The 26,190-nt window shown below is 44.4% G+C and overlaps 1 protein-coding gene across 3 annotated transcripts in view; it reads left to right on the top strand.

The window, feature by feature from the left end:
* MAPRE2 (microtubule associated protein RP/EB family member 2) overlaps nucleotides 1-26,190 on the top strand; it is a 187,683-nt gene that overhangs the window by 139,763 nt on the left and 21,730 nt on the right. For all 3 annotated transcript variants that reach the window (XM_052660419.1, XM_052660418.1, XM_052660417.1), the window contains 2 exons: nucleotides 523-668; nucleotides 3,380-3,593. In XM_052660419.1, the coding sequence (XP_052516379.1) occupies nucleotides 523-668; nucleotides 3,380-3,593 (360 nt within the window). The remainder of the gene's footprint in view (nucleotides 1-522; nucleotides 669-3,379; nucleotides 3,594-26,190) is intronic.

The raw sequence follows: 26,190 nt of genomic DNA, 5'->3' as shown, positions 1-26,190 counted from the left end.
AGTTAAACAGTTTCACCTCAGCCATTTTGCAGGGTGGATATAAAACAGCTTGGGCGTCGTATACATATTCTTTTTCTGAGCTCCATATTTCCTGTAGTTTGCTCATGTAGACATTTTTGGCTGTTTTTCTCTTATATATGTTAATGATTTGGAGCTGGTAGCAGCTCGATGGAAGGAAAAATATGCTCCTTTTTTTCATGAGAGAAGTGAAGAAGAGTCGTTCTCACCCTGATTTCCTTACATGTTAAAGAATGAAGGTCTGTTCATTGTTCATGGAATCCGGTGATGCCGTCATGAAGAGCGTCTGTACCACAGTGGTTAGGGGTGAGGAGGTGGAGGAGCTGCATCCAGACTCACCCCTGCCCTCCAGCACCCAGCCCTGGTGGACCAGGAGGTGTGGGTGCAGGGAGGAGAGGAGTACACAGCAGGAGGGCCGAGGACGTGGGGCTCCCTCCTGCCCAGCACCGCTCAGTCACACGTGGTACCTTCAGACTCAACCTGTCTGTCCTTGTCTCTTTTCAGGAGCAGCCTACTGCCAGTTCATGGACATGCTCTTCCCAGGCTGCATTAGTTTGAAGAAAGTAAAATTTCAGGCGAAGTTGGAGCATGAATACATTCACAATTTTAAGCTTCTGCAAGCATCATTCAAGCGAATGAATGTTGATAAGGTAGGAGACAGATTTGTACCTACATAAAAGGCATCGTCTTTGCTTAACCTTCTTTTTGTGCAAAAATCCAAAAACATTTCAAGGGGCTATATCTTGATATCAGTAGGCTGAGTTCTGTACATACAGAATAAAGCACAACCCTCACTTCTCATACCTGGTTGAGGTTTTTATCTAAGGAGATTCCTAAACTTGTAGCCATTCAACTAAAAACTCTAACAGAAATCGTGAATGCTAAAATGTTGTTATTCTGTATTAGCAATGCAGGTGAGAAATTTTCCTGTTTGCCAGGTGCCACTGTGGCTGTTCGTATGTTTTGTTTCTTTGAAGAAATCACGAAATCCCATAGAAATGGCATGGCTTTTAATCTTGACTTGAGCAAGTTATTTAAATTCTTTGAGTATACCCATCTGTAAAATGGGATTGGAACCCCGGTCCCTGTGGTTATGAAGTTAAAGTGAGGGACTGCCCGTCCCAAGTGTCCCGTGTATGTACTCAGATTCTCACTCATTGTCCGTAAAATGTTCTTTTACCCCCTTTGAACTTCAAAGTTTTGTCCTGGTGTGATACAAATGAAGTTAGGCTGGAGTCCTTTTTCCTCCCATAAGGACTATTGCTGAAGCCCATTCAGTTCATATACGTATTAAATTCATAGTCTTTATTTAGGATATAGCTCTTGGAGGGAATAAGTTAGAAATGAATTTTAAATAAGGAAAAAAAGCAAGGGAGAAATAGAAAACTTTTCTTTGCATAGTAATAAATAGGCTATGAAAATTAAAAAATTAAATATTGGGTTATAAGAAAGGTTAAAAGAAAACAGAAAAGTTTGCTAGACTGTATATATTTTTAATTTAATGCAGTTAGTGTCTTCAAAGTATATAATTAAAGCATTCTTATCAAAATATTAAGAAAATTTTGGCTTCTCATTATTTGTATTGCAAAACATATATTGTCTTACACATTTCAACCTCTTGAATCGTTTTCAAGTTTATGACCTTGCTGAGGTTAATTTGCAACTTGGCTCCTTGTGTATTTATTCAAAACTAAAGCGTAGAGTGCACCTAGAACTATCACAACCTTGTTAATCAAGTATAATCCAATATAAAATAGCAAGTTAAATAAAGAGTTGTGCAGGGTCTCCTTCCTCATTAGCATCATTTCTCTGTACATTTCTGTACTATTTCTGTGTACGTGTTTCTAGATTGAAAAGAAAAGAGATACCCATTCGTGGGTTTATTGACGGAACTTGTATGTAACAAAATTGCGGCTTCATATCCGTAGAAGTGTTCACACAGAGAGCGGGTTAGCCATTGGTAAGAATGTTGAAGATTAAAAAGAAAAGAATGTTGAAGATAAAATTCTGGTACTGTCACTGGAGGGACAGTAACCTTGATGACCTTTAAGCCTCTCCAGCTTAATATGTTGCGAGTCTACCCAAAGGTCCTGGTGTAGAGACTGTCCCTGTCCGTGTTGGTTCTAGCTTGTGGCAGCACAGGAGAAGTACCTGTACTGATATTTGCTCGTCACCTCTGATTTTGAACTTATGACCTCGGGACTTTCATTTTGATAGGAAATGCAAAATTAAGTCAACAGAACTAAGTGCCTGCTTTGACTGGCTAATGCAGCAACAGCATCTAAAATTGTTGATATGTGTTCATGTTTGGCAGAAAGCAAAATACTGTAGCATGTTAATGAAAGGCCCTTATGCTCCAAGAAGGCTTTTTCTAAAATAATCACAGTATTAGCATAAACAAAAGTTACAAATGTTTATAAATAGTACAACATTTATTTTTAATAGTACAATATTATTTTTAATAGGAAATATTTATAAATAGTACCATGAAAAGACCTTTGAAGGTAATACTGATTGGCTTTTTAGGTTACCAGTAGGAAAGTACTCCATGAAAAGCTAGCTTCGTCTCAGAAATTGACATAAATGCTGAGTGTCTCCTCCTCCAGGAGGCCTTCTGTGACTCCCCTCACCCGAATCGTTTCTCTTTTCCTCCACACCCCCATCCACCCGTGGCACATTAACTGTGTTCCTGTGTAGCCCATGAGTTACTGTGCCCTGTGTTGTGATTAGTTGCTTTTATTTTATGCTTGTGTCTCTACATTGTAAATAAGTTCCACCAAAGCTCATTTTGTTTCAGAGGAACCATTAGATTAGTGTGTGTTTTCACTGACTTGAGTTCCTATTCATTGGTACTCTCTAATAGTTACAGTTGGTTTAAGAGCTTATTCCAACACAACGGGACCAAGTGTTACAAAGAAATAAGGAAAATCCATCGAGCTGTTTCTGTTGGAACAGCACAACATCCCAGACCCAGATGTTTTTCGGGGGAGATGCTCTGGCAATAAACATTCTATGAAGAGGCTCCGCCCTTCTTGACAGCTCGGGGTATTCCTTATTTTGGAAGGTTTGTTCAGATGTGTTAAATATTCCAGGCAAATTAGCTGCAACCTTTTAATGTTCCTTATGGTTTGTTCAGAGGTATTAAACATCCCAGGAGAATCAGCTACACCATTTTAATTTTTCTTTAGCATAATGAAGAATTCTATGGATTTGGGGATACCACTGGCTAAGACACTAGGGGAGAGGCCAGGAGGTGTGAATTGCAGACACAGGGAAATAGTTCTGTTTTGGGAGCTCTTCAGTTGTGTTAAATACAAACCAGCCTGGGGGTTATGACTCACCCGGTGCTTTTATGTTGCAGGTAATTCCCGTGGAGAAGCTAGTGAAAGGGCGTTTCCAGGACAACCTGGATTTTATCCAGTGGTTTAAGAAGTTCTACGATGCTAACTACGATGGGAAGGAGTATGACCCGGTAGAGGCACGACAAGGGCAAGACGCAATCCCTCCTCCCGACCCGGGTGAACAGATCTTCAACCTGCCCAAGAAGTCCCACCATGCCAACTCTCCCACAGCAGGTACTGGAACAGCGTCATTCTGGAGTCACTTTTGTGTTGGAAGATGCCTCCGGCCCTCCTGTGCTGTCCTGTATTTGCTTGGTTCTTCCCAGCAGTCAGTATTTTCACACCTCTGGATGATTTTTATTGTTGTCTGTTTGACCACATTTATCTTCCTAGTAGTAAGTCTAACAATCAGGATTTAAACTATTAAAAAGGCAGAACTTGATGTCACTGAAGCTGTACAACCAGGGATAGATTGCAGTTTCCTTTTTTTGAGAAATTTCAAGTAATGTGATTAGATTTTGACTTATTTTTATTGTTTAATTGCTGCCAGTAGAGTCTAGAATATGAACTTGTTAACACTTTTAAATATGGATCGTATTCTATAATCCTTCAGAGGAAATTCATGAAAAATCCATTCTGTCTCCTGTGTGGGCAGTGCCAGTTTTTATGGGACCACGTTCAGCAAGACCTCACTTAGCCAACTTTGTCCAAAAGTGAAGTCACTAATGATAAATACCTGGAACCTTAAAAAATGTTTTAATTTTTCTAGAGAAAAATCTTTGTAAGATATGTTACAAATATTCTTTCCTAAAAAAAAAAAAAAAAACAGACTTTTTACCAAGCAGAATGTGTTACTGTTAAATGAGGGTCATTATTACAAACACCAGCTGTGGTACTGGACAGTTAAACAATGAAATCCTCAGAAACCATGTGTTTCCATTTGAAAACCAGCATTTACACTTGTTAATTCTGTAACCTTCAGTTTATCAGAATACAAATTCCTTATTTATGCCCAATCTCTAATCAGAATGATTAAAAATGGTTATAAGAAGACTTCCCAGATGGCCCAGTGGTAAAGAATCCGCCTGCCAATTCAGGAGACAGAGGAGACACAGGTTCAACCCCTGGGTCGGGAAGATCTCTTAGAGAAGAAAATAGCAACCCACTCCAATATTCTTGCCTGGAAAAATCCCATGGACAGAGGAACCTGGCGGGCTGTAGTCCATGACATCACAAAGAGGTTGACACAACTTACAACTGGGCATGCGTGCATGCGGTAGTAAACAATGAGTACAGGTATCTGGAACTCAAGGAAGTGTCAGCTAGAGATAAACATTTGGTGAGTCTCCCACATCCAGGTAATTGAGGCTGGAAGTTAGTCCTGAGTGAGAAAGGGGGAGTCCCTGAGGAACTTGAACATTTAATGTTTGGGTAGGAAAGGAGGGACTCACCTGGGAGCAGGGAAGATGCCAGAAAGATGGAAAGAAATGAGGGGATAACGTGTCAGGGCGAGCAGAACAGTTATCAGTGTCTCAGCCTGCTGAGGAGTCCAGTACACTGAGGACGGGGAGGGTCCGTTGGATGTTCCAACTTGGTGGTCTCTTAGTAGAGTGATGGGTTCAGGAATGGGTTAAAGGAATTGGAGGAAGGAAACTGAGACAGCATAAAAATCCCAACTTTGAAGCCATAGAATTAAAAAGCTTAAAAAAAACACAAGAGACTTCCCTGGTGGTCCAGTGGTTAAGAATCCACCTGCCAGGGCAGGAGACATGCATTCAATCCCTAGTCCAGGAAGACCCCACATGCCTCCAAGCACCTAAGCCTGAGTGAGCTCCACAGCTGCAGAGCCCATAGGCCTGGAGCCCATGGGCTCTGCAGCAAGAGAAAAGTGAAAGTGAAGTCGCTTGGTCGTGTCCGACTCTTTTCGGCCTCATGGACTGTAGCCTACCATGCTCCTCCATCCATGGGATTTTCCAGGCAAGAATACTGGAGTGGGTTGCCATTTCCTTCTCCAGAGGATCTTCCTGACCCAGGGATCAAAGCCGGGTCTCCCGCATTGTAGGCAGACGCTTTACTTCCTGAGCCCGCAGTGGGAAACCTGAGCACCGCAACGAAGAGTAACCCTTGCTCACCACACCAACGAAGACCCAATGCAGCCGTAAATAAATAAACTAAGCACAGATCTTTGGGAACACATACACTTAAGGGCAAGAAGAAAACCCTTGCTAAACTGAGAAAAGGAGGAACATCAGGGGGAAAAACAGCTCAATAGCAGAGAGGACATTTCTAGCAAGAGGGCCCACCAATAGCAGCACCAACTATTAATTGTGAAGAGCTCAAATAGGATGAAGCCTGAAAATAGGCTGAGGATATCTGGCTCCTGGGAGGTGATTAATTGTCCTTGAGCAAAATGGGTCTGTTGAAATGCTGAATCCATCCACCTCGATGGCAGCAGCTTAACAAGGGTGTTATACACAGCTGTGAAAGTGGTGTGGGGAGAGGAGATTCTGCCTTCACCAAAAAGTCAGGAAAAAGGTGGAGGAAAATAACATGTTGATGGTATGTTTTCCCATTTTGATGGGGAAGAGCTGACAGATGCTTTAGAAAGTTAGCATCTGGGGGACAATAGTATTGTCCTGGATTTGATTTTGTTTGCTTTTCGGACAAGGCACAAGGAGCCGGTTTGTAAGATGGGAGAAAGATTCTGTGAGGACTATAGCAGGACTCAAGAGGGGAAACTGGTGGAGCGTGACCCTGAGGCTGGAGGGAAAAAACCGGGTCAGGGCCATCAAAAGAGGTTTGGAGAGGAAAGGGAATGTGTTTACCTTTTGGGGGGACAGAGGTGCTGGAAGAGGTTGTGTAAAAATGAAGCCACAGGGAAACTGGGGAACCAAAATGTACGGCGGTTTAAATTGGCCTTCAGCTTTGATCAGGGGTTGTCATTCTTTTCGGACCAGAATCGAGAAGGGGAGTGCTGTGCCTCCTCCGGAGCTGAGGGGATACACACACGCACGCACGCACGCACGCACGCACGCACACACACACACACACACACACGAACTGTCCTTGTACCCCTTTGGCCTTGCTTTCCAGGAACTCCCTCATATGTCTTTCACAAAAGCCACAAAGAACCTTGTGCCATTTTGACAGAAAGAATGTCCGTGAACCTGGAAGAGAAATAATATTATTTCCAGAGCTTAACTTCTCAGGTGACAAAGCTCGGGAAACAGATGATACATTTGGTTTCTTGCGTTGGGGAAGGCAGTATTTCTCAGGCTTGTGTTCCTGATGCCTTGACTGCGTTCACCTCACTGGTCCTAATCAAGGAGAAAGGATATTTCCAGGAGTCAGACCAGCCGTCCCCTTTTCTATGAACCATGTCCTGACTCTTGGACATGGTGGGGTAGTAAAACTACACTGAAAAAATGATAACCCAGGTATGCACCACATGTATACATCACCAAACAGGTAGAACATTGTTTCAAAAGCTATCATAGGAGAAAGACTCCTATAAATATAGTGAGAACACACTTTTTCCCCTAGGGGTCGTGTATCCAACTCTTGGGAAAGCAGCCAAGAAAATGTAAGCCAGAATATTCCAAAAGTCAGAATAGGTATAGAATCTGTGCTATCAAATTCATATAAGGGAGAGTTCCTAGAATACTTATCCAGAGCCTATTTGGTCTTTCTTTTACATTTATTTATTTGATTTTTGTGTTTTTTTTTAAATTGACATACAACACTATATTAGTTTCAGGCGTATAATATAGAAACTTGTCATTTGTATACATTGCAAGTGATCACCACAGTGATTTTAATTGCCATCTGAACCGTACAAAGTTAATATTCATGACTATATTCCTTGTGCTGTGTTTTATAACCTCATGCCTTATTTACTTTATAACTGGAAATGTGTGTTTCTTGATCCACTTTATTTGCTCTTTCTTAATTTGGATAGAATTATAACAAACATGGGGGTATGGTTTCTCAGCATGTACCTTATTAGGGCAAGGGGTACAGTGATAGCAATAGAAAGTATGAGTATCGGTAAAAGAAAAGACAAAAAACCCAAAATGTTATCAGTGGTCCAGCAGCCTGAGGTATTTATTGCTGGATCACAGAGTGCCATGTGTCTCAGTCGTCCTCAGGATCCGCACAATACCAGCATGTACTGGTTGATACACTCAGAGTTCCCTTCTAATTCTTAAGATTTTAATTTTCTCCTGATAATCATCTTTCCCATAAACTGTTTTACAGTCTCTAAACTGGCCTCTCCACCTCTTGCCTAAAACCATTCAAAGCCATCCTTGTACACAAGTCTGATTTTGTCCATCCAAAATGTAAGACAAGGAGTTCCCCGGTGGCCTAGTGGCTGGGATTCTGGGCTTTCACTACCATGGCCCATGTTCAGTCCCTGGTCAGAGAGCTGAGATCCCGCAAGCTGTGCTGCATGGCCAGAAGGAAAAAAAAAAAAATTAAGACAAATTAAACTGCTTGGTGAGGTCAGGGCCCCCAGCTGTCTGGGAGGTTCACCTGCCTACGTCAGTTATTTCACAGCGATGCCAGGTTAGTAACACTCGGAAGTAATTTGTTTCCACCTCTGCTACTACTACTACTACTACTATTACTACTGCTACTGCTAAGTCGCTTTAGTCATGTCCAACTCTGTGCGACCCCATAGACGGCAGCCCACCAGGCTCCCCCGTCCCTGGGATTCTCCAGGCAAGAACACTGGAGTGGGTTGCCATTTCCTTCTCCAATGCATAAAAGTGAAAGTGAAGTCGCTCAGTCGTGTCTGACTCTTAGCGACCCCATGGACTGCAGCCCACCAGGCTCCTCCATCCATGGGATTTCCCAGGCAAGAGTACTGATTCCACCTCTAAGCCTTGGTCATTTCTTAATTATCTGCATTAGTGAAAACAAGCAACGTCTGGTACAATTGAAAATAGGAGATGGTCTTTTTTTTTTTTTTCCACTTTGGCTTTGAAATATTTGGTCCATTTTGCAGTGGCTTTCTCTCTCTCTAAATACTTCTGTAAGCTAATACTAAAGCTAACATGCAGGTCCTGGCTGTCATACCTGAAGAGCACTATGCAGGAGCCACAGTGTGCCTTGTGGCAAAGAGGCCATGTTAGAATTGGGAAAAGAGATCATGGGATGGATTATCCACATTGATAATTAAGAAAGGACTGTCTACATGGGAAGAAAAAAATTGTGTTTTTACATCATGCAGAGTACTTATACAGCCATGCACCATAGGTTATTTGCTTGTGTACAAAATAGATGCACTGCAGATGCTCAGTGGGTTCTGTCTCTGTGAGAATGTGCCAGATTTTTTTGCCATTTCAGTACAGACAACAGGATATTCTGTGGATTCAGAGAAGCAATAGAGCTTGTTGGTGTCTGTGTGTATTTGGGTGACTTAGCTAGGCTATAGAAAGCTTCAGCATGGCACAGGCTTTTGCTAAGGATGAATGGCTGCCTGGCAAAGTCTTATTCTATCTCCATCCTGAGAAATTGCATCTAGAATTGCTTTTGATCTACCAACTAGAAACATGTATTAAAATGCACATTTTCATAATGATATCTATTAAGTGCATATATCATAGTGAGTCATGTTTATAAATTTATTGCTGCCAGCCATATCTGCAACTTGAGATATCTGTCAGAGGGATCAGTTTTTATGTGTGAGCATTTACTAAACTTAAAAGGAAATTTGAAGTTGTGGTTCCTATAGCAACCACAGCTTAGACATGTTGCAAATCCACATATATTAATGTACTTAAATCAAACTCCCATATACAAATATAGTGTGGTGGATTTAGAGTTGCTATGGAAATTGATTCTGAGCTTTCTCTTTTCCTTAGGGACTTTAGCATTCCAGCCTCAAAATAAGATTAAACAGAAATACTAGAAAAATGACTTCAAAAAGGAAGCAACCTAAGACGTAGAATAGAATAAAGCATTTGAATGATCATAATTAAATTCCTAAATGGAGATTTAAATAAATCCGAACAACATTTTTCAGAAACTGTATTGAGTATATGAATACTCTTACTCGCAATTATTTTTAATTTGGGGTTCTTGAAGGCTGTTGATACAACCTTAACAAAGTGATTGTCCTTATTTACCAGTGTTTGCATATTTTTTGAGTACCTACAACCTAAGTAAGCATCACCGATCACCACTGGGAAAGAAGAGTTGCTTTTACTTTCCCACAAAGTTTAATTTGTTTTATGTCTTTTAGGAGGAGCAGTGAAATGTAGCAGTTTACAGTGGTTTTTAAAATCCTTGTTCTGATCTTGATTTTCTGGCCCAGAATGTGGTCTGTCTTGGTCATTGTCCCTTGAAAAGAATATGCCTTCTGCAGTTGTTGGTTGTATGGTGTTTTAGAAATATCAATATCAAGGTAGTAGATAGTGTTATTCAGATCATCTGTGTTTTTACTGCTTTTTTCTTTTTAGTAGTTACCAAGTTCTAACAGTCGCTGCAGAGAGCATTAACATTAATTATGGAATTATCGATGTGTCCTTTTAATTCTGGGCTTCCCAGGTGGCTCAGTGGTAAAGAATTCAGCTACCAATGCAGGAGACGCAGGTTCAATCCCTGGATTGGAAGATCCCCTGAAAGAGGAAACGGAAAGCCACTCCAGTGTTCTTGCCTGGGAAATCCCATGGACAGAGGAGCCTGGAGGGCTACAGTCCATGGGTTCACAGTTAGACACAACTTAGCTACTAAACAGCAGCAGCTCTTTAATTCTAGCAATTTTTGTTTCCTGTGTTTAGGGCTCTGTGGTTAGGTTCATAGAAAATTTCTGATTGTTGAGTCATCCTGATGAATTGACCTTTCTATTTTAAGAGGTGCCCCTCTTTATCTTTGGTAAAAGATATCTCTGTCTTAAAGTCTATTTTATCTGATATTAATGTAGCCACTCCAGCTTTCTTATGCTTACTGTTTGCGTGGTGTATCTTACTCCATATAGGTAAATTTCCACCTATCTTTGTCTTGCTATTTAAAGTATGTTTCTTATAAACAGCATGTATTTGGGTCTTGCATTTTCTATTCATTCTCGTAGTCTGTGGACACTGGAGTGTCAGTTCATTATTAATTTACTTACTGATTTGGCTGGAGTTAGAGCTACCATATTATCATTTGTTTTCTGCTTGTCCCCTCTGGTTTTTAATATTTCTCTTTTCCTGTTGTCTTCTGAATTAGAAAAAATTTTTTAGTATTTCATCTTATTTTATCTGTTGCCTTTTTCACAGTATCTCTTTGCATTAATTTTTTTTCAGTAGTTGCTTTAAGGATTACCGTATATATTATATTCTTGCCTTTTCACAGTGTACTTTATACCATTTCATATAAAATGTGGAACCCTGACAACCCTTCCCTCCAGTGTTCTTTGTTTTGCCTATCATACGTATTATACTATAAACATACATACATTATAAATGCCACAAGACAATGTTATAACTTCTGTTTTAAATCAGTGCTGTATTATACAGTGGCTTTTGAGCACTTGCAGTGTGCTTATTCCACATTGAAATGTGCTGTATGTATAAAATGCATGCTGAATTTAGAAGACTTGGTATGGGAAAAATATAAAACTAGCTTGATAATTTTTATATTGATTACATGTAGAAATGATAATTTGCATATATTGTGTATATTTGACATGTATTAAAAATTAATTTCAAGATTTTTTTAATGTGGCTACTAGAAGCAGTTTATTTACATGGCTCTTATTCTATTCCTATTAGGCAGTGCTGCTTTAAATAGTCACATGAATTTTAAAGACATTAAGAGAAAATTTTATTTTTCGTATTTTTCCTATTTCCAGTGTTCTTCATTCATTCCTGAACATCTGAGTTCCCTACTAATTTCATTGCTTTTCAGACCCAATAACTTTAACAGAGAAAAAGAAGTTATCTCTTGTAAAGCAGGTGCAATGACAGCAGATTCTTTTCGTTTCATTTTTCTGTGAATGGCTTTATTTCACCCTCATTCTTGAAGGATATTTGCTAGATAAAGAATTCAAACGGATCTTGTATTCTTCCCTCCCTCCCGTTAGGGCTTCCCCGGTGCCTCAGTAGTAGTCTGCCTGCAATGCAGGAGATGTGGGTTCAGTCCCTGGGTGGGGAAGACCCCCTGGAGCAGGAAACTGCCACCCACTCCAGTAGTCTTGCCTGGAGAATCCCATGGACAGAGAAGCCTAGAGGGCTTTGGTTTATTGGGTCGCGAAGAGTCGGACACAACTGTAGTGACTGCACAAGCCCTCCCATTAAAGATGTCTTTCCACTTTCTGTGGCCAGAAATGTGTGCTCAGGCTAATCACCTTCCCCCGTAGTCATAGGCTGCTTTCTCTGGATGCAGTCAAGATTTCTTCCTCTGTGGGTTTCAGTAGTGTGACTGTGATGTGCCTAATCAAAGTTCTCTTTAAATTTATCTTATTTTGGAGTTCATTAAACTTCTTAAGTCTCTAAGCAAGTGTCTTTTACCATATTGGGGAGATTTTCAGCATTTTTGAGTATTTTTTCAGCTTCATTCTCTGTAACCTATATTTCTGGAACTTCATTTTTCCATATATCAGAGCTTTAGATATTATCTCTCAGGTCCCTGAGCCTCTGTTCATTTTTTGCCAGTATTCTCTCTATTCTTTAGATGGTTTCTATTAATGTATCTTCAGGTTGACTGTCTTCTTTCTCTGTCATCTCTACTGCTGAGCGTTTTTTATATTTCAACTATTTCTTTCAGTTTTTTTTTTATTTCCCTGTTGAGAGTGCCTATCTTTCATTTATTATAAGCGTACTTTACTTGACGGGAATGCTCATGATGGCTGCTGTAAAGTTCTTGTCTGCTCTATCCACCGTTTCTTGACTCTTCATATGCTGAGTAATTTTGGATTTTATTTTAGACATTGTGATGTTATGTCATGGAGACTCTGGATTTTGTTTCATTGCTCTGTTGAGTGTTGATGTTTCTTATTTAACAGGCTTTAATTCAAGAGTCCAAGTGAAAAGTACTCAAGAAGCTAAATTCCACTCAGGAGTTCTAACCTTGACCTCAGGGCTATACAAGACCTTTGTCTTTATTATTGTCACGATGTAAGGCTTCATTTAGCTTTTGAGAAACTCCACTCTTTAAATACAAATGTTGGTCTCAACCCCAAAGTCATCATTTACTCCAAGAAATGCATATTTTTCATATCTTCTCTTTAGACTAAAACAGCCCATAATGACATTTACTCCCGAGAACCCCATTAGGATGAGCACAGACAGCGTCACCTTTCTTGTCCCTTCATAGTCTCTCCGTCAAAAGGAGTCATGCCTGTTTGTTCTCACAACTTCCCTGCGTGCATCTGCCTGGCACTGCTGTCCCACAGTCCCCAGTCACTAACCACATACTCTGTTATCCACATACCTACTTCAAGGATCAAATGTTGATTTTAAAAAATCATGCACTGTCAACTCATAACAAGGAAGAAATGCATTTTTCTTGCCAGTCCCATAACTAGCAAGACTCCTTTCTAAATGGGTGTTAGCACTTCTCCTTATTATACGAACAATGTATCTTTCACTCCATCCCTGCCCTCCGTCAGTGTGGCTCGCCCTCGGCCTGTTTGTATTGAGGAATCATCCCCTAAGATGCACACCAGTGGCTGCTCCTTTAGCTACATTTAGGCCTGGAGAAAATGGGGGCGGGGGTGGATTATAGTGGTCCAATTACTTAGGTTCTTAAAGGAGATTCCCTACTCCTTGGAAGGAGAGTGGGGGTAATGGTGGCTTTGCTCCTCCAGTTACACATCTATCATATGTGAAATATATAAGCTAGATGTCAGGATACTTTTCTTCTCGAAGTATAGTTAAAACTGTGTTCCTCTATCTATAACAATAAAACCACAGCATAAAATACGAGCAGCACTCTGCCTTGCAGGATACTGAATATCTGTGAGTCTGGAATATTGGGCACAGAGGGAAACAGAGAGTTGTGAAGAATTGGGGAGCCTCAGAGAGGACTCTTCTTCTGGCAGTGTCTGTGGAAGAAGCCGGGGCTTTTTCCTAGGAAGAGATGTGTATCTTCCATTTCTATCCTGATGTGTTTGTTTCAGGAGACAGCACCTTTGACAGATGACCTACTAATTCAGTTTGTAAGTTTTAATTATTTTGACTTCTTGGAATCAAAGTGTATCACAGGTTGGGGTTTTTGAAATCTATGAATTTTTCATGGAAGTTAGGGAAAGGGAAAACATGTAAAATTCTGTTGTTGTTAGGTCACCAAGTCTGACTCTTTGTGACCCCATGGACTGCAGCGTACCAGGCTCCCCTGTCCTTCTCTATCTCTCGGAGTTTGCTCAAATTGAGGTCCACTGAGTCAGTCACAATATCTAACCATCTCACCCTCTGCCTCCCCCTCCCGCTCTTGCCTTCACTCTTTCCCCGCATCAGAGTGTTTTCCAATGAATTGGCTCTTCGCATCAGATACAGAGGGAGTAAGTATTGAATACATACTGAATGCCCGCTGTTCTAAACACAACCTGTTTGAGCTCAGTTGAGCTTCACAGCAGTCCTAAATGGTGGACAGTCCCCATCCCACCCCTATTTTAGAGTTGCAGAAATGGAGGCACAGAGATGTTCAATAACTTGTCAGCGTCACACACTGGAAACTGGGAGCCCTGTGGTTCCAGAGTCTAGTGCTCTTTAACTACTGTGTTGATATTGTCTCTCAAATATCCTGCTCTGATGGCTCAGATGGTAAAGAATCTGCCTGCAGTGTAGGAGACGCGTTCAGTCCTTGGGTTGGGAAGAGCCCCTGGAGAAGGGAATGGCTACCCACTCCAATATTCTTAGTGGCTTCCCAGTTGGCGCTAGTGGTAAAGAACCCGCCTGACAATGTAGGAGACATAAGAGATGCGAGTTCGATCCCTGGGTCAGGAAGATCCCCTGGAGAAGGGCATGGCAACCCAATCCAGTATTCTTGCCTGGAGAATCCCATGGACAGAGGAGCCTGGCGGGCTACAGTCCATAAGGTCGCAGAGTTGGACACAACTTAGCAACTTAGCGTGTATACACTCACCTTGGAAGAGCTTGGCAGCCTGTGGTCCATGGGATCACAAAGAGTTGGACATGACTGAAGTGACTTAGCACATGCACACTCAAATATCACAGAGACGGTCTTGTCTTAAGTTCTTCTCTTCTTCCCACATGAACTGAACTGCAGTAAAATTTCACAAACCAAATTGAAATTGCATAGTTAGTGAAGGAAATAAAAGGCCCTCCAGTGTTGTAACAGCTTGAAACAGAGCACATGCTGTTCTATTTGAATGGCGTTTATGTTTTTAAACAGCATTCACGTTTATCCTTGGAATAGGCTCTGGGGTGAGAGTCACTATATTTTATATATGTTTGTAAATGCAGGAAACAAACATTCAGCTACTTGTTCCTCCTATCAACTCCAAAGCAGAAATGTGTATAAAGTCCAGAAAACCAAGCCCTAGGTTCGTGGAATTACTAATCTCTGATTTTTTAATCCCTCAATTGAGATCATTCTCTGAGTAGATGATCTGGGTGATTTCAAAGTGAAGAGTAAGCCCCTTGGACAAAACTGGCACGGATTTCAGCATGCCACATGCTGTGCCCTTACATGGGACTTGGCAGGAGGAGGTGAGGGCCTCCATTGTCGCCCTGTCTTCATCTGGGAAGCAGATCACCCTGTCTTTTTTCTGTTTTTGGCTGTGCAACAAGGCATGTCGGATCTTAGTTCTCCGACCAGGAATCAAACCCACGCCCCCTGCAGTGGAGGCGCAGAGTCTTAACCACTGGACCACCAGGGAGGTCTGTCCTGGCCCCATTTTAAACAGTACTGGGTCTTTTCATCACCAGCATTGGGTCATTCTTACACAGCTGCTCCCTGTATGTGTTGAAATATTCATCAGTTCTGGAACTCAGACCCATACGTTTCCGTGATGGATCGTCCCTTTTCTCTCCTCAGGTATAATAACTTGGCGCTTGGCCTCTTAGCCTCACAGGAAAGCTTTTAAACCTCAAAAAGCAGTGACTTAGCATTTATTTGTTTCCATGAGCAGACTGTCGCGAGTCACCAGTGAGCCTATTTTTCTTCATCACCGGTGCCTCTCTTTGTCCTTTGGTACGTTGGGCAGGAACTGAAGACAGTTTTGACCTGAAGAATTCTCTCGATCCCCCTGGAATTGAGTGAACCAAACTGTCAACCAGTTCTGTCTTGTTCAATCATTGTTTCCACGTTGCTTGACACATAGAGGGTTCTCACATAGTATTTGTTGAATTGATTTAAACTGTATCACTGCAGTGTCCCTGTGGATCAAGGAGAATGCAGCATTTACGCCAGCACGTGGCTGTTTGGATGTTTTCACCAATCATCTCCATCACTTGAGGAGCCCCTGACGCCGTAGCTCAGAAAATGGCATAGTGTACTGCACAGGAGCTCAGAAAATAGTTCTTAAACAACAGTTTCTTTTTGTTGGCTTCCTTGCCCTTTTGTGAAAGCTTTACTTGAGTTCTCGTTCAGTCTTTCAACAGCTATTTAAGGCACTGTGAGAGGTTCTGGAAATAGACAGGGAATCAGGAAGTTACAGCCTATGAGGAAGTCTGGCACTAAATAGACAACAGCATTAAAGTGAGGTAAGTGCAGTGAGGTTGTGTAGGAAGAAGACCATGTGAGCTGACCTAGCGTACTCTAGGAAAGCTTCTTGGACGACATGAGGTTTGACTAAGACTTAGCGAAGGAGTAGGAGTTAGCCAGGTGAAGGGTTTAGAAAAGAGCCTTGCAAACAGAGTAGAATGTTGCAATCAAAAGAGAGCATGCTCAAACTTCCCTGTTGGCTCAGTGGTTAAGAATCCGTCTGCTAGTGCAGGGAACGTGGGTTCGGTCCCTGATCCAGGAAGATCCCACAGGCTGCAGGGCAGCTAAAGACCCTGTGCCACGACTACTGAGCTAGTGCTCCAGAACCCAGGAGCCACAGCTACTGAGCCTGTGCAGCCTAGAGCTTCCCACCACGAGAAGCCACTGCAGGGAGAAGCTGGAGCACTGCACCTAGAGAAAGCCCACGGGCAGCCAGTACCAAAGACACAGCACAGCCAAAAATAAATAATAATTTTTTTTTTTTTAAGAAAGAACATGCAGTACTCAGTGAAGTGCATGTCGTTCCATATGGACATTGAGGTGTGAGGCTGGCTGCAGAGGTGAGCCAGGGCCCTTGTATCATGTGTAAAGAGGCAGTATTCATGTCCTGTTGCTGCAGAACTACTAGAGACTTAGCAGCCTAAAACAACACTTGTGTGTTGTGTCACAGCCTCTAAAGTCCAGGCACAGCTTCATTTTGTTCTCTGCCTTCGGTTCTCACCAGGCTGCAATCCAGGCATCTGCTGGGGGTGTGGTCTAATCATTGGCTCGACTGGGGAAAACTCCCTTGTGTTGTTGGCAGCTTCTTTGAGGCTGCAGGACTGAGGCTTCAGTTCCTTGCTGGCAGCTACTCCTAGTTCCCATAGGCCACCTGTGATTCCTTACCCCAGGGGCTTCTCCAACATGGGTGCTTGCGGTGGAGGTCGACTTCTTCGAGGCCAGGAGGGTGAGTCTCTAGTGTGCCTGCCAGCAAACAGAGTCAGAGAGAGAATCCTACAGGATTCCATGTGATGGGAGTGACATTCCATCACCTTTCCCATATGCTGTTGGTTGGAAGCAAGCCACAGGTCCCACCCATGCTCTCGGGGAAAGTGGGTACGCCAGGGGGTAAAGAGCACAGAGGGGCAGTCGCCTGAAGTTCTGTAGTCACAAATGTTTACAATTTGTCATGAGGATTTTGGGGGAGTCATTGAAAGGTTTTAAGTGCAACAGCCTAGCAGCTGGTGCAGCCTACCATGTAGGAGAGGAGGGTGGCCTGAACAGAAGTCACAGCCATGTGGGTTATAGAGACTTTAAGGGGGTTTTATCAACAAAACTTGATGGTGATACGATATGAGATATAAAGGACAGGGGAAGCCAAGGATAAATGATGCACAGGTTTCTGGCTTGGTCATTGGGTGGTGGAAGCAGAAACCTGGTTGTTGTCATTGTTCATTCACGTCCAACTCTTTTCGACCCCATGGACTGCAGCCCACCAGGCTTCCCTGTCCTTCACTGTCTCTTGGAGTTTGCTCAAACTCATGTCCATCGAGTCAGGGATGTCATCCAACCATCTAATCCTCTGTCACCCCCTTCTCCTCTTGCCCTCAATCTTTCCCAGCATCAGGGTCTTTTCCAATGAGTTGGCTCTTCACATCAGGTGGCCAAAGTGTTGGAGCTTCAGCTTCAGCATCAGCCCTTCCAGTGAAAATTCAGGCTTGATTTCCTTTAGGATTAACCTGGAGCACGGGAGTCAACTGGAATGGAGGAGAGCAGGTGATTAGAGTGGGGCTCAGCTCTGGTTCTCACCTCCCAGGGCTCCTGCAGCTCTGTGGCTTCAGCCTGTTTCTGTCTTTGCAAGGGAGTCCCAGTAAGATAGTGTTAATGGAGCACAGTGAACTTAACCACCATCATCAAGACAACCTGAAACGCTTGGTCTTGTCAGTGGAGCCAGGAGGTCTCTGACTGGACATCATAAAGGATGAACATAAGTGTTCCCCAGAATGGCCATCTTAGTCTGTAAGCCTCTGGCTTAAATGATGACTGTATGCCAGGAGTGCACATGACACTGATGTTGTCATGGTGATGCCCGTGTCTTTACTCTCAGTGGGCTGACTCGGGTTGCTGGGCTCGTTCAGCTACCGGCGTTCCTTATTGCTGCAGTAAACAAGCAAGGGAGTGTTCCCCTCAATTATTATCGGAATGCTGGTGCATGTTATTTTCACAGGGGTAAGGGAGCTTCTCTACTTCTAGAGAGAAATTGCTCTGAGAACAATTTCAAAACAAGAATTTGAACTTGTTAGAATAAGATAGTAATTGGTTGACACCTTATGCGTTGGCAAAGCACACTTAATTCTCTACCAGGATGTGAGGGATGTGAAAAGTCAGCTTATCAAAAGAAATACATACCATGCTCAGATAACCACGTAAAGTCAGAATCTTTACTATTGAAGCTGTTTCAAGAAGAGGCGTTCCTGCATTTTTTTCCCCCCGGCTCTGAAAATTTCTCCGAAACCGGAGTGACTCAAGCAGAGCCTGGAAAACACTGGAGAGTCACATGATGGCTAAAAATAAGCACATCCTCTCCAGCAGGGACAGTAACCAGGGCAGAAGTAACTCGGTTTGTGAATGCTCACACTGGCTGGACATGCCCAGCCGAGTCAGGCCACTCACCCCTCTTGGTGACCACTGGATGGAGAGGCCTCGGGCATGGGGGCTCAGGCCCGGGCTGTTGGCGTTGTCCCCTGGCACGTTCCCCCAGGGCAGAGGCGGTTAGCACACTGTGGCATGGCTCCAAGCAGCGGGCCGGGAGGGACCCCGGCTGACTCATGGCTCTTGTCACCGCCGCCTCGTCCTTCTACCCTCCCCGTGAAACCCATAGCAGATGCTGTTGATCCCAGAAGACCTTTTAGTTGTTGTTAACGATGAAGGCGGGAGGAGAAGGGGACGACAGAGGATGGGGTGGTTGGATGGCATGACCGACTCAATGGGCGTGCGTTTGAGTAAACTCCAGGAGTTGGTGATGGACAGGGAGGCCTGGCATGCTGCAGTCCATGGGGTCACAAAGAGTCGGACACGACTGAGCGACTGAACTGAATGACGCAAAACCCAAGTTGTGATCAATGGTCGGATGTTTGGTGCTTTGGGATGTATCATAGGGTTTTCTAAACTGTCGCATTGTGAATGCTTTCCCAAACCCACACTCATCTTGGGCACTCACCGCTCACACCAGGGGTGGCCGCAGTAGCCGCCCAGCTGGCCTCTGCACCCTCAGCGCCGCTAGTCTTGTCCACACGGCAGGCGGAGAGAGCCGCCTGCAACCCACGTCAGGCCCAGGACCCTGCCATGGCTGCCCTTCTCCCTCAGAACAAAAGCCGGACTCCTGCCGGTAACCTCCGAGGTCCGTGGCGGCCACCCTCCAGTCCCTCTCGAGCTCCCTCCTCCCACGGCACCCCCAACTCCCTCCATTCCAGGTGAGGCTGGGTCTTTCCTCCGCCTGGAATGTTCTGTTCCTGGCTGTCCGGAAGGCCAACTTCGCCTGTCTCGGGTCTTTGCTCAGCTTGCACTTTCCCAATGGGGCTTTGAAGAAGTCAGGATGACTCCTGCAAGTGGCATGTCCCTTCCAGGGATCCTGGAAGCTGGAACCAAGGGGCTGTTCCAGACACGTCAGCTTCGGTGAGGAGGGAGGCTTTGAGGCCAGGTGAGCCCCATGCATGCCCAGGGTGGATCCCACCTCGTGGCGTCCCTACTGGGCTGCCACCCAGGGGGCTGGAGTTGTGACCCCTGTCCTTCTGGAGGGACTCGGGGAGGTCCTCTGGGTCTGAGCAAGGACTTGAGACTGGAGGGGACTACACGATGGATAGTCCTGAACTTCAGGCCTTCTCAGAAGTTTCTGTTCAGAACTGCCGCACTCCCAGCCCCACCCGGCACTCCCTCCTCTTGCCTGGCCCTGCCTCTGCCGTGGCGTTTACTTTCTGGTTTATCATGTCACTTACTAATTTATTAACATTATCCTCTGTTATCAAATTCCCCCCGTTAGAACGTGAATTCCACATGGACCGGCATCTTTGTGTTTCATTCCCTGTTTTATCCCAAGTGCCTGTAGCTTGCCAGATACGCAGTCAGGGTTCAGTAAATATTTGTGACAGGAATGCATGAATCGGGGTGATTTCAGAAGGAGCACAGAAACTTGGGCTCTGGTCTACTGATTCTCAAGACAGAGTACCGAATGTGGGAACCTAGGCCTGGGAGCCCATCAGTGGGTTATGGGTTAAACCTGTTTTCATAAAGATTTCCTTTAGATAGAATGAGTCTCATTTCCTTATCGTGTCAGCAGTTTAGTTTTTATCTTGCTGGCATCTAGAAGTGGGAAGCCTGTGTGCTTTCTTGTCATTAGTTGAATCAGGCCTCAATTGCTGAGTGATAATAATAACAGGGTGTGCTGATTCACTGTGTGCCAGGCTCCTGGGTAGGAACTTTCCACGGCTTAACCCAGGTACTCTTCCCAGCTCTGGGAATGAGGACTGTGTGGGACAGAAAGAAGTCCAGGTGGCAGCGAAAGTCCTGCCCGTGAGCTGGCAGCAGGGCCAGGGCTGTTCCGAAGGCTGCAGGGCCCCCGGCCCCGCTCCTCACCACCGCCTCCCTGGGCAAGAGGAAGGACACAGTGTTCCTAGCAGGTCTTCCTTCTGCAGGACTGACGTGGTTCAGGCTCAGCTCTGTGGAGCCCCGCCCCGAGCTGCTTAGAGGTGGAGCCACCCAACTTTCAGAAGCTGACACCAAAGTGGCAAAAAGGAAAAGCCCAGTTTTGCCACTGGCTGCCCTGGTGGGACAGAAGCCAGTAAGGCCTCTGAACTCCTCGTTGGAGAGTAACAGAACCAACCTGTCAATGATCTCGTGAATCAGGGCACCCCAGAACCCCTGTTAAGGTTCCATTTGGACAAAACGTTGGCCACTGAGGTGCCTTTTTTGTTTTTCCACCCTCAGGGCTGAGCAGATTACAGAACATGCAAAGTGGAGGTGTAGAGGCATTGTCGAAGGAAAGTCTTAGATCGTGTGTGTGCGGTGGTCAGGGTTGCATGGGAGCTTGCTGTCGTTCCGCAGTGTGACAGCTCTGGTGTCAGTCACTTGGGAGATCCTCTTCCTGTGGGAATTCTTTCTTTTCAGTCAGTCCCACCCCATGCCATCTCCCCCAGCAGTGGCCCAATTATTTATTTTAACCAGGTTCATTATCTCAGTTAAACAATAACACCTGTTTGCCAAAGTTAACAGGGATAAGGAAGTGATGTCAGGTTGATCCACAAACAATCAGCATAGGTACGAGATAGCTTCAGTCATATTTGAGTTGTTCTGTGGGGTTTGGGCTTGTTTTTATTGTGGTATATTTGACATATAACATTTTATTAGTTTCACATGTCCATGTGAATGTACATGGACATGTGAATGACTCAGTGTTTGTGTATATTGTGAGATGGTCATCACAGTAGGCCTAGCTAACAACCATCACTGCACAGAGTTACAAGTTGTTTCTCTCTTGTGATGAGAACTTTTAAGTTCAATTCCCTTCTCATCTTTCAAATATGCAATACAGTACTATTAACTGTAGTATTAATAACTGTAGTTAATGCTGTACATCACATCCCGGGGACTTATTTAAATTATAACTGGAAGCTTGTACTTTTTGACTCCCTGCACCCATTGCATCCCCACCCCTCCTCTGTGGGCTTTTTAATTAAGTGAGAAGGAAGCAGGTGTGTGTGTGTGTTGGTGGGTGCTCACCAAGTAGGGAAGAAGTTGGGGACAACCAGGAGAGAGGTTGCTTCCTGAGTGACTGTGTGTTTCTTTACTGCCTCTGCAGTTCTTGTCAACAGTATTAATGTCATATTTTTAGCTCCTCTGTTTAATTTTGGCAGAAAGAATATGGCAGATTATGTGAGAAGAATTTCTAAATTCCGCCAGAGCCCCGGCCGCAGAGGATAAAGCCAAGTATAAAGAAGGATAAAGTGCTTTTATTTGCTTCTTAGTTATGAATTCATTGGGCCTCACAGGCCTAAAATGGGGGCGCATTTTTCTGTAAACGTTAAGCAAGCTACTAATTACTGACATTTAGACACAGCAATGCTCTGGCTTCACTAAGACAGTGAATCAGGCCACTCTTTGTTTTTTACAACGATGGTTTAAAATGTCTTAGAATCATATTTATACCCCCAACTCCTGAAGGCATTAATTAAGACACAACTGCTCAAAGGCTAGCATTGTAAATCATGTCCCTATCCAGTGGGTCAAATCAGAGAATTATAGGGACTTGTACAGAATTTATGTCTAGTTTCCTCCACTCTGAAACTCCTTTTTATTTTGAAGGGGGAAGTTAGGGAGGGAGAGGAAAACTTAGGGAAAAATGATTCTTGTAAGACGGGGCTACTGCTCATTATATTTTCAGGACATCATCAAGTGCAGCCTCACAAAAAAATTGAAATGTCTGATAGCTGCAAGAAAAAAAAAAATCTGTATCTGTGTTCTTGCCAAAGTAGCTGTACTCTCTTTAAAAGCTATTATGTAAATGTTTTCCGTATAAGCATCACTGAGCAGAGAGGGATGGGAAGGTACAGAAGTGAAGTCAGCCGTGGACTTGGGGGCATTTGAGGAAGCATGAAGGCAGCGTTTGAGAACCCCTGTGTCTAAAGCCATGATTGGATGCTATCAAGGACACTTCACAAAAATGGAATACGAATGTTAGCTTACATAAAAGTATTGTATCAGTGTTAAATTTAGTATCAATGATAGCAGTACAGTTTTCTGTTAGCATCCTGATTGCAGCCCAGGAAAAGAATATCTGTCACCCCCCAAGCTGGGTACACCCCAGAAGACGATAGAAGGTAACAAGACTTTAAAACAAACAAAAACCTAGTTCTTAACTGTCTAATGAGTACGATATAACACCGGATATTGTCTACTATTATTCTAAAAAGTTAAACCATGAAAGCATTAAACACAGGAAACACAAGGTTTGGTTTTCATCTTTATAAACTTGAGCATTTCAGCCTTTAGTGTCTCTTGATGTGTGTGGATCACACGGTAGCCATGAGGGGTCAGTTACGTCCATATCAGATTGCAGCCTGCGAGGATTTAAAGAGCTCAGTTTACATTCTTTTGAAAATGAGCTTTAATTGTGTGGTTTTTTAAGAAAACTTTTAACCTCTGCAGATACTAAAATCTTCCCGATGTCCTTCCCGTTCTTTCATGTCTTTGCCTTTACTGACTGGAAGGTAGAAATGTACAGTCAACTGGTGCCGACCTCGTGGATGTGTCCTCATCCGTCAGACGTTTATTTCTATTAAGTTTCTTTCCAAACAACTTAAATCAGAATTCAAAACCTCTCTAATTTTAAATTTCAGGTATTAATTACTTAATTGAGCTTTTTACATTTTTCGAATTTGTTTTCCCTTCTTTGCTTTGTCCTACCCGTGGAGGCAGAAGTGTTGCTCCCATCCCCCGTGTAGCGCGTATAGTGAGTGGGGCGTGGACCGAGCCCCCTCTTCACCACTGTCCCCTCCCCACCCAGCAGCAGGGGGATGCCAAGTCTGACTCTCACTGCCTTCATCTTTCTCATCTCCGAGACCTCCAGGCTGCATGCATGGTGCCAGTTTATAGGGTCTGTGAATCACAGCTGGCACTTGAGTGCCAAGACCTGTGAACCACAGTCTAGCTGGACTCTGTCAGCAGCAAGGGATGTGTTTCCTCAGGAAAAAGCTGGAACTGGGACAGCGCCAGTGACGGCAGCCGCTCTGGCCTCTGCCGTGAGCCGCCCGCATCTCCCATGACCCCATTTCCCTCCCAGCCTGCTCCCGCTGCTTATTTTTAGATTTTCTTCCCTGATAACTTGTTCTTCCACGGAGCTCTGGCTTACCCTGACGTCTTCTACTTTAACTTCTTATCAGACACTTCAGGGTTTTTTTTTTTGCAAGCTGCATTTGATGATGTCCCGAAAATATATTCTTGCTGGGAAATCCCATGAACAGAGGAGCCTGGCCGGCTACAGTCCAACAGGGTTGCAAAGAGTCAGACACGACTGAGCAACTAAGCACGCAAGCACACACAACCTTGTTTTACAAGCAACCGACTTCTTTTCCTTTCAGGCTTTTCTTTTAAAATTTACATGAGACTGGGTAAGGTGGAGTAGAAGAACATGTGTCCAGTGGATCTCACTCAGCTCCTGCAACCAGCCCCATCCCAGCTGCTGACCTGCTGAGGGACACCTGCCTGGCAGGAAGAGGGTGGGGGGTGGTCAGTCGCCCTCTAGGGAAACCCCTTCCGAAGGGCTGTTCCCTTCAGGAGAGGCATGGACGAGAACAAGGCAGACTTGGACAGCCCAGCACAAACCACCTTGCTCCCCGCTACTCAGAGTTAACTGTTTACCGACTGAGTTTACCCAGGTGAACTGCTGTCCTGATTCCATCTCTAAAGGGCCTAAGTGATGGTGGAAGGTGACCTTGAAACCCAGTCAGAGATTCTCTCTCTGGGAGGCTGGTGGGTTTTGTTTGGTTTCCTTCAGATAGTGCTGGCTCTTGCTGTCAGTGATTTTGAAGTTGCCATCAGCTCCTCGAGCTTCCCCTGGGACCTGTCCCCTGGATACCTGCCTCTCCCAGGAGTTCTGTCATGAGTCACAAAAGCGTAACTATCAAGTGTCTCCTCCGGATCAGGCATTGTGGTTGGCCCTGAGAACACAAACCAGATACAACGCCTGCCTTGTTGGAGTTTAAGTCTAATGGGAGTGCTCAGTTGCTTAGAGTCGTATCCGACTCTTTGCAGCCCCATGGACTGTAGCCCACTGGGCTACTCTGTCCATGAAATTTTCCAGGCAAGAATACCAGAGTGGGGTACCACTTCCTGTTCCTGGGGAATCTTCCCATCCCAGGGATCTCCTGCATAGGCAGGCATATTCTTTACCACTAGCGCCACCTGGGAAGCCCTCTAATGGGAGAAAGAAAGAAGGTGAAGTCGCTCAGTCGTGTCCGACTCTTTGTGACCCTGTGGGCTGTAGCCCACCAGGCTCCTCCGTCCATGGGATTCTCCGGGCAAGAATACTGGAGTGGGTTGCCATTTCCTTCTCCAGGGGATCTTCCTGACCCAGGGATCGAACCCAGGTCTCCCGCATTGCAGGCAGACACTTTACCCGCTGAGCCACCAGGGAAGCCCTGGTCTAATGGGAGAAGCAGTCATTAAATAAATCACTCTATACCGCTCCAGTTGATGGGTGCTGTGTGGAGGGTGTTTGGGTCCTGTCGCCTCCCTGCATGGGCACATTTAAGCTGAGATCTGAAGGATGTTAGACTCGGTCACTCAAAGGAGAAGGGGGAGGAGTTTCAGCAGAGGGAGTGCAGCCCAGTCACGCTCTGTGGTCACATCTAGAACACTGCCTTGTTCCTGAGAATGTTGAGAGTGGCCCTGCCTGGGCAGATTTTTGGTTTTTTTTAATACATTTATACAGTCACTTGCTTTACTTTTTAGATTCCACGTGTCAGTGATGACATAGACTATTTGTCTTTCTGCCTGTGAGCATTCTTAAATGATCACTCCCATGCGATCATGAGCTCCTCTAAAGCAGAGACCTCCAATACAGGGCTTATCACCCTCGTGTTCCGTCGCCTAGTTGTGTCTGACTCTTTGTGACCCCATGGACTGTAGCCCGCCAGGCTCCTCTGTTCATGGGATTCTCCAGGCAGCAACACTGGAATGGGTTGCCATTTCCTCCTCCAGGGATCTTCCCGACCCAGGGATCGAACCCGGGTCTCCTGTGTCTTCTGAATTGCAGGTGAATTCTCCACCCACTGAGATTCTGAGGACACACAGGGCTCATGGTAGGCACTTAGTAAGTCTGCATCTAGTAATAAAAAAGGTTGGTCATGGACAGTCTTTGAGCTACGTTCTGTTAGACCTTCTTTATATTAAAATATGACACACAGCTCATGGAACTATCTGCAGTGACTTGATTAGTCGACAGCAGCTTCCCCAGCGAGGCTGGCTGCTGGCCGCCCTTGGAGAAGGCTCTTTGCCAGGCCCACACATCCTCGCCCTGCCTTCCCTGCTGTTCTCTGCGCTGTGCTCCTTACCCTGTTGGCTTGGCCTGGAGTTAGAGAACCTGGTCAGTGGGACATGGAAGCCGTGTCCAGGAGTGTTTTCTCTGGGCTTCTACAAAGAT

This window comes from Budorcas taxicolor, chromosome 22 (assembly GCF_023091745.1).
Source record: "Budorcas taxicolor isolate Tak-1 chromosome 22, Takin1.1, whole genome shotgun sequence".
NCBI lineage: Eukaryota > Metazoa > Chordata > Mammalia > Artiodactyla > Bovidae > Budorcas > Budorcas taxicolor.
The sequence above is the reverse complement of the archived record's forward strand: the minus strand, read 5'-3'. Positions and strand labels throughout refer to the sequence as shown.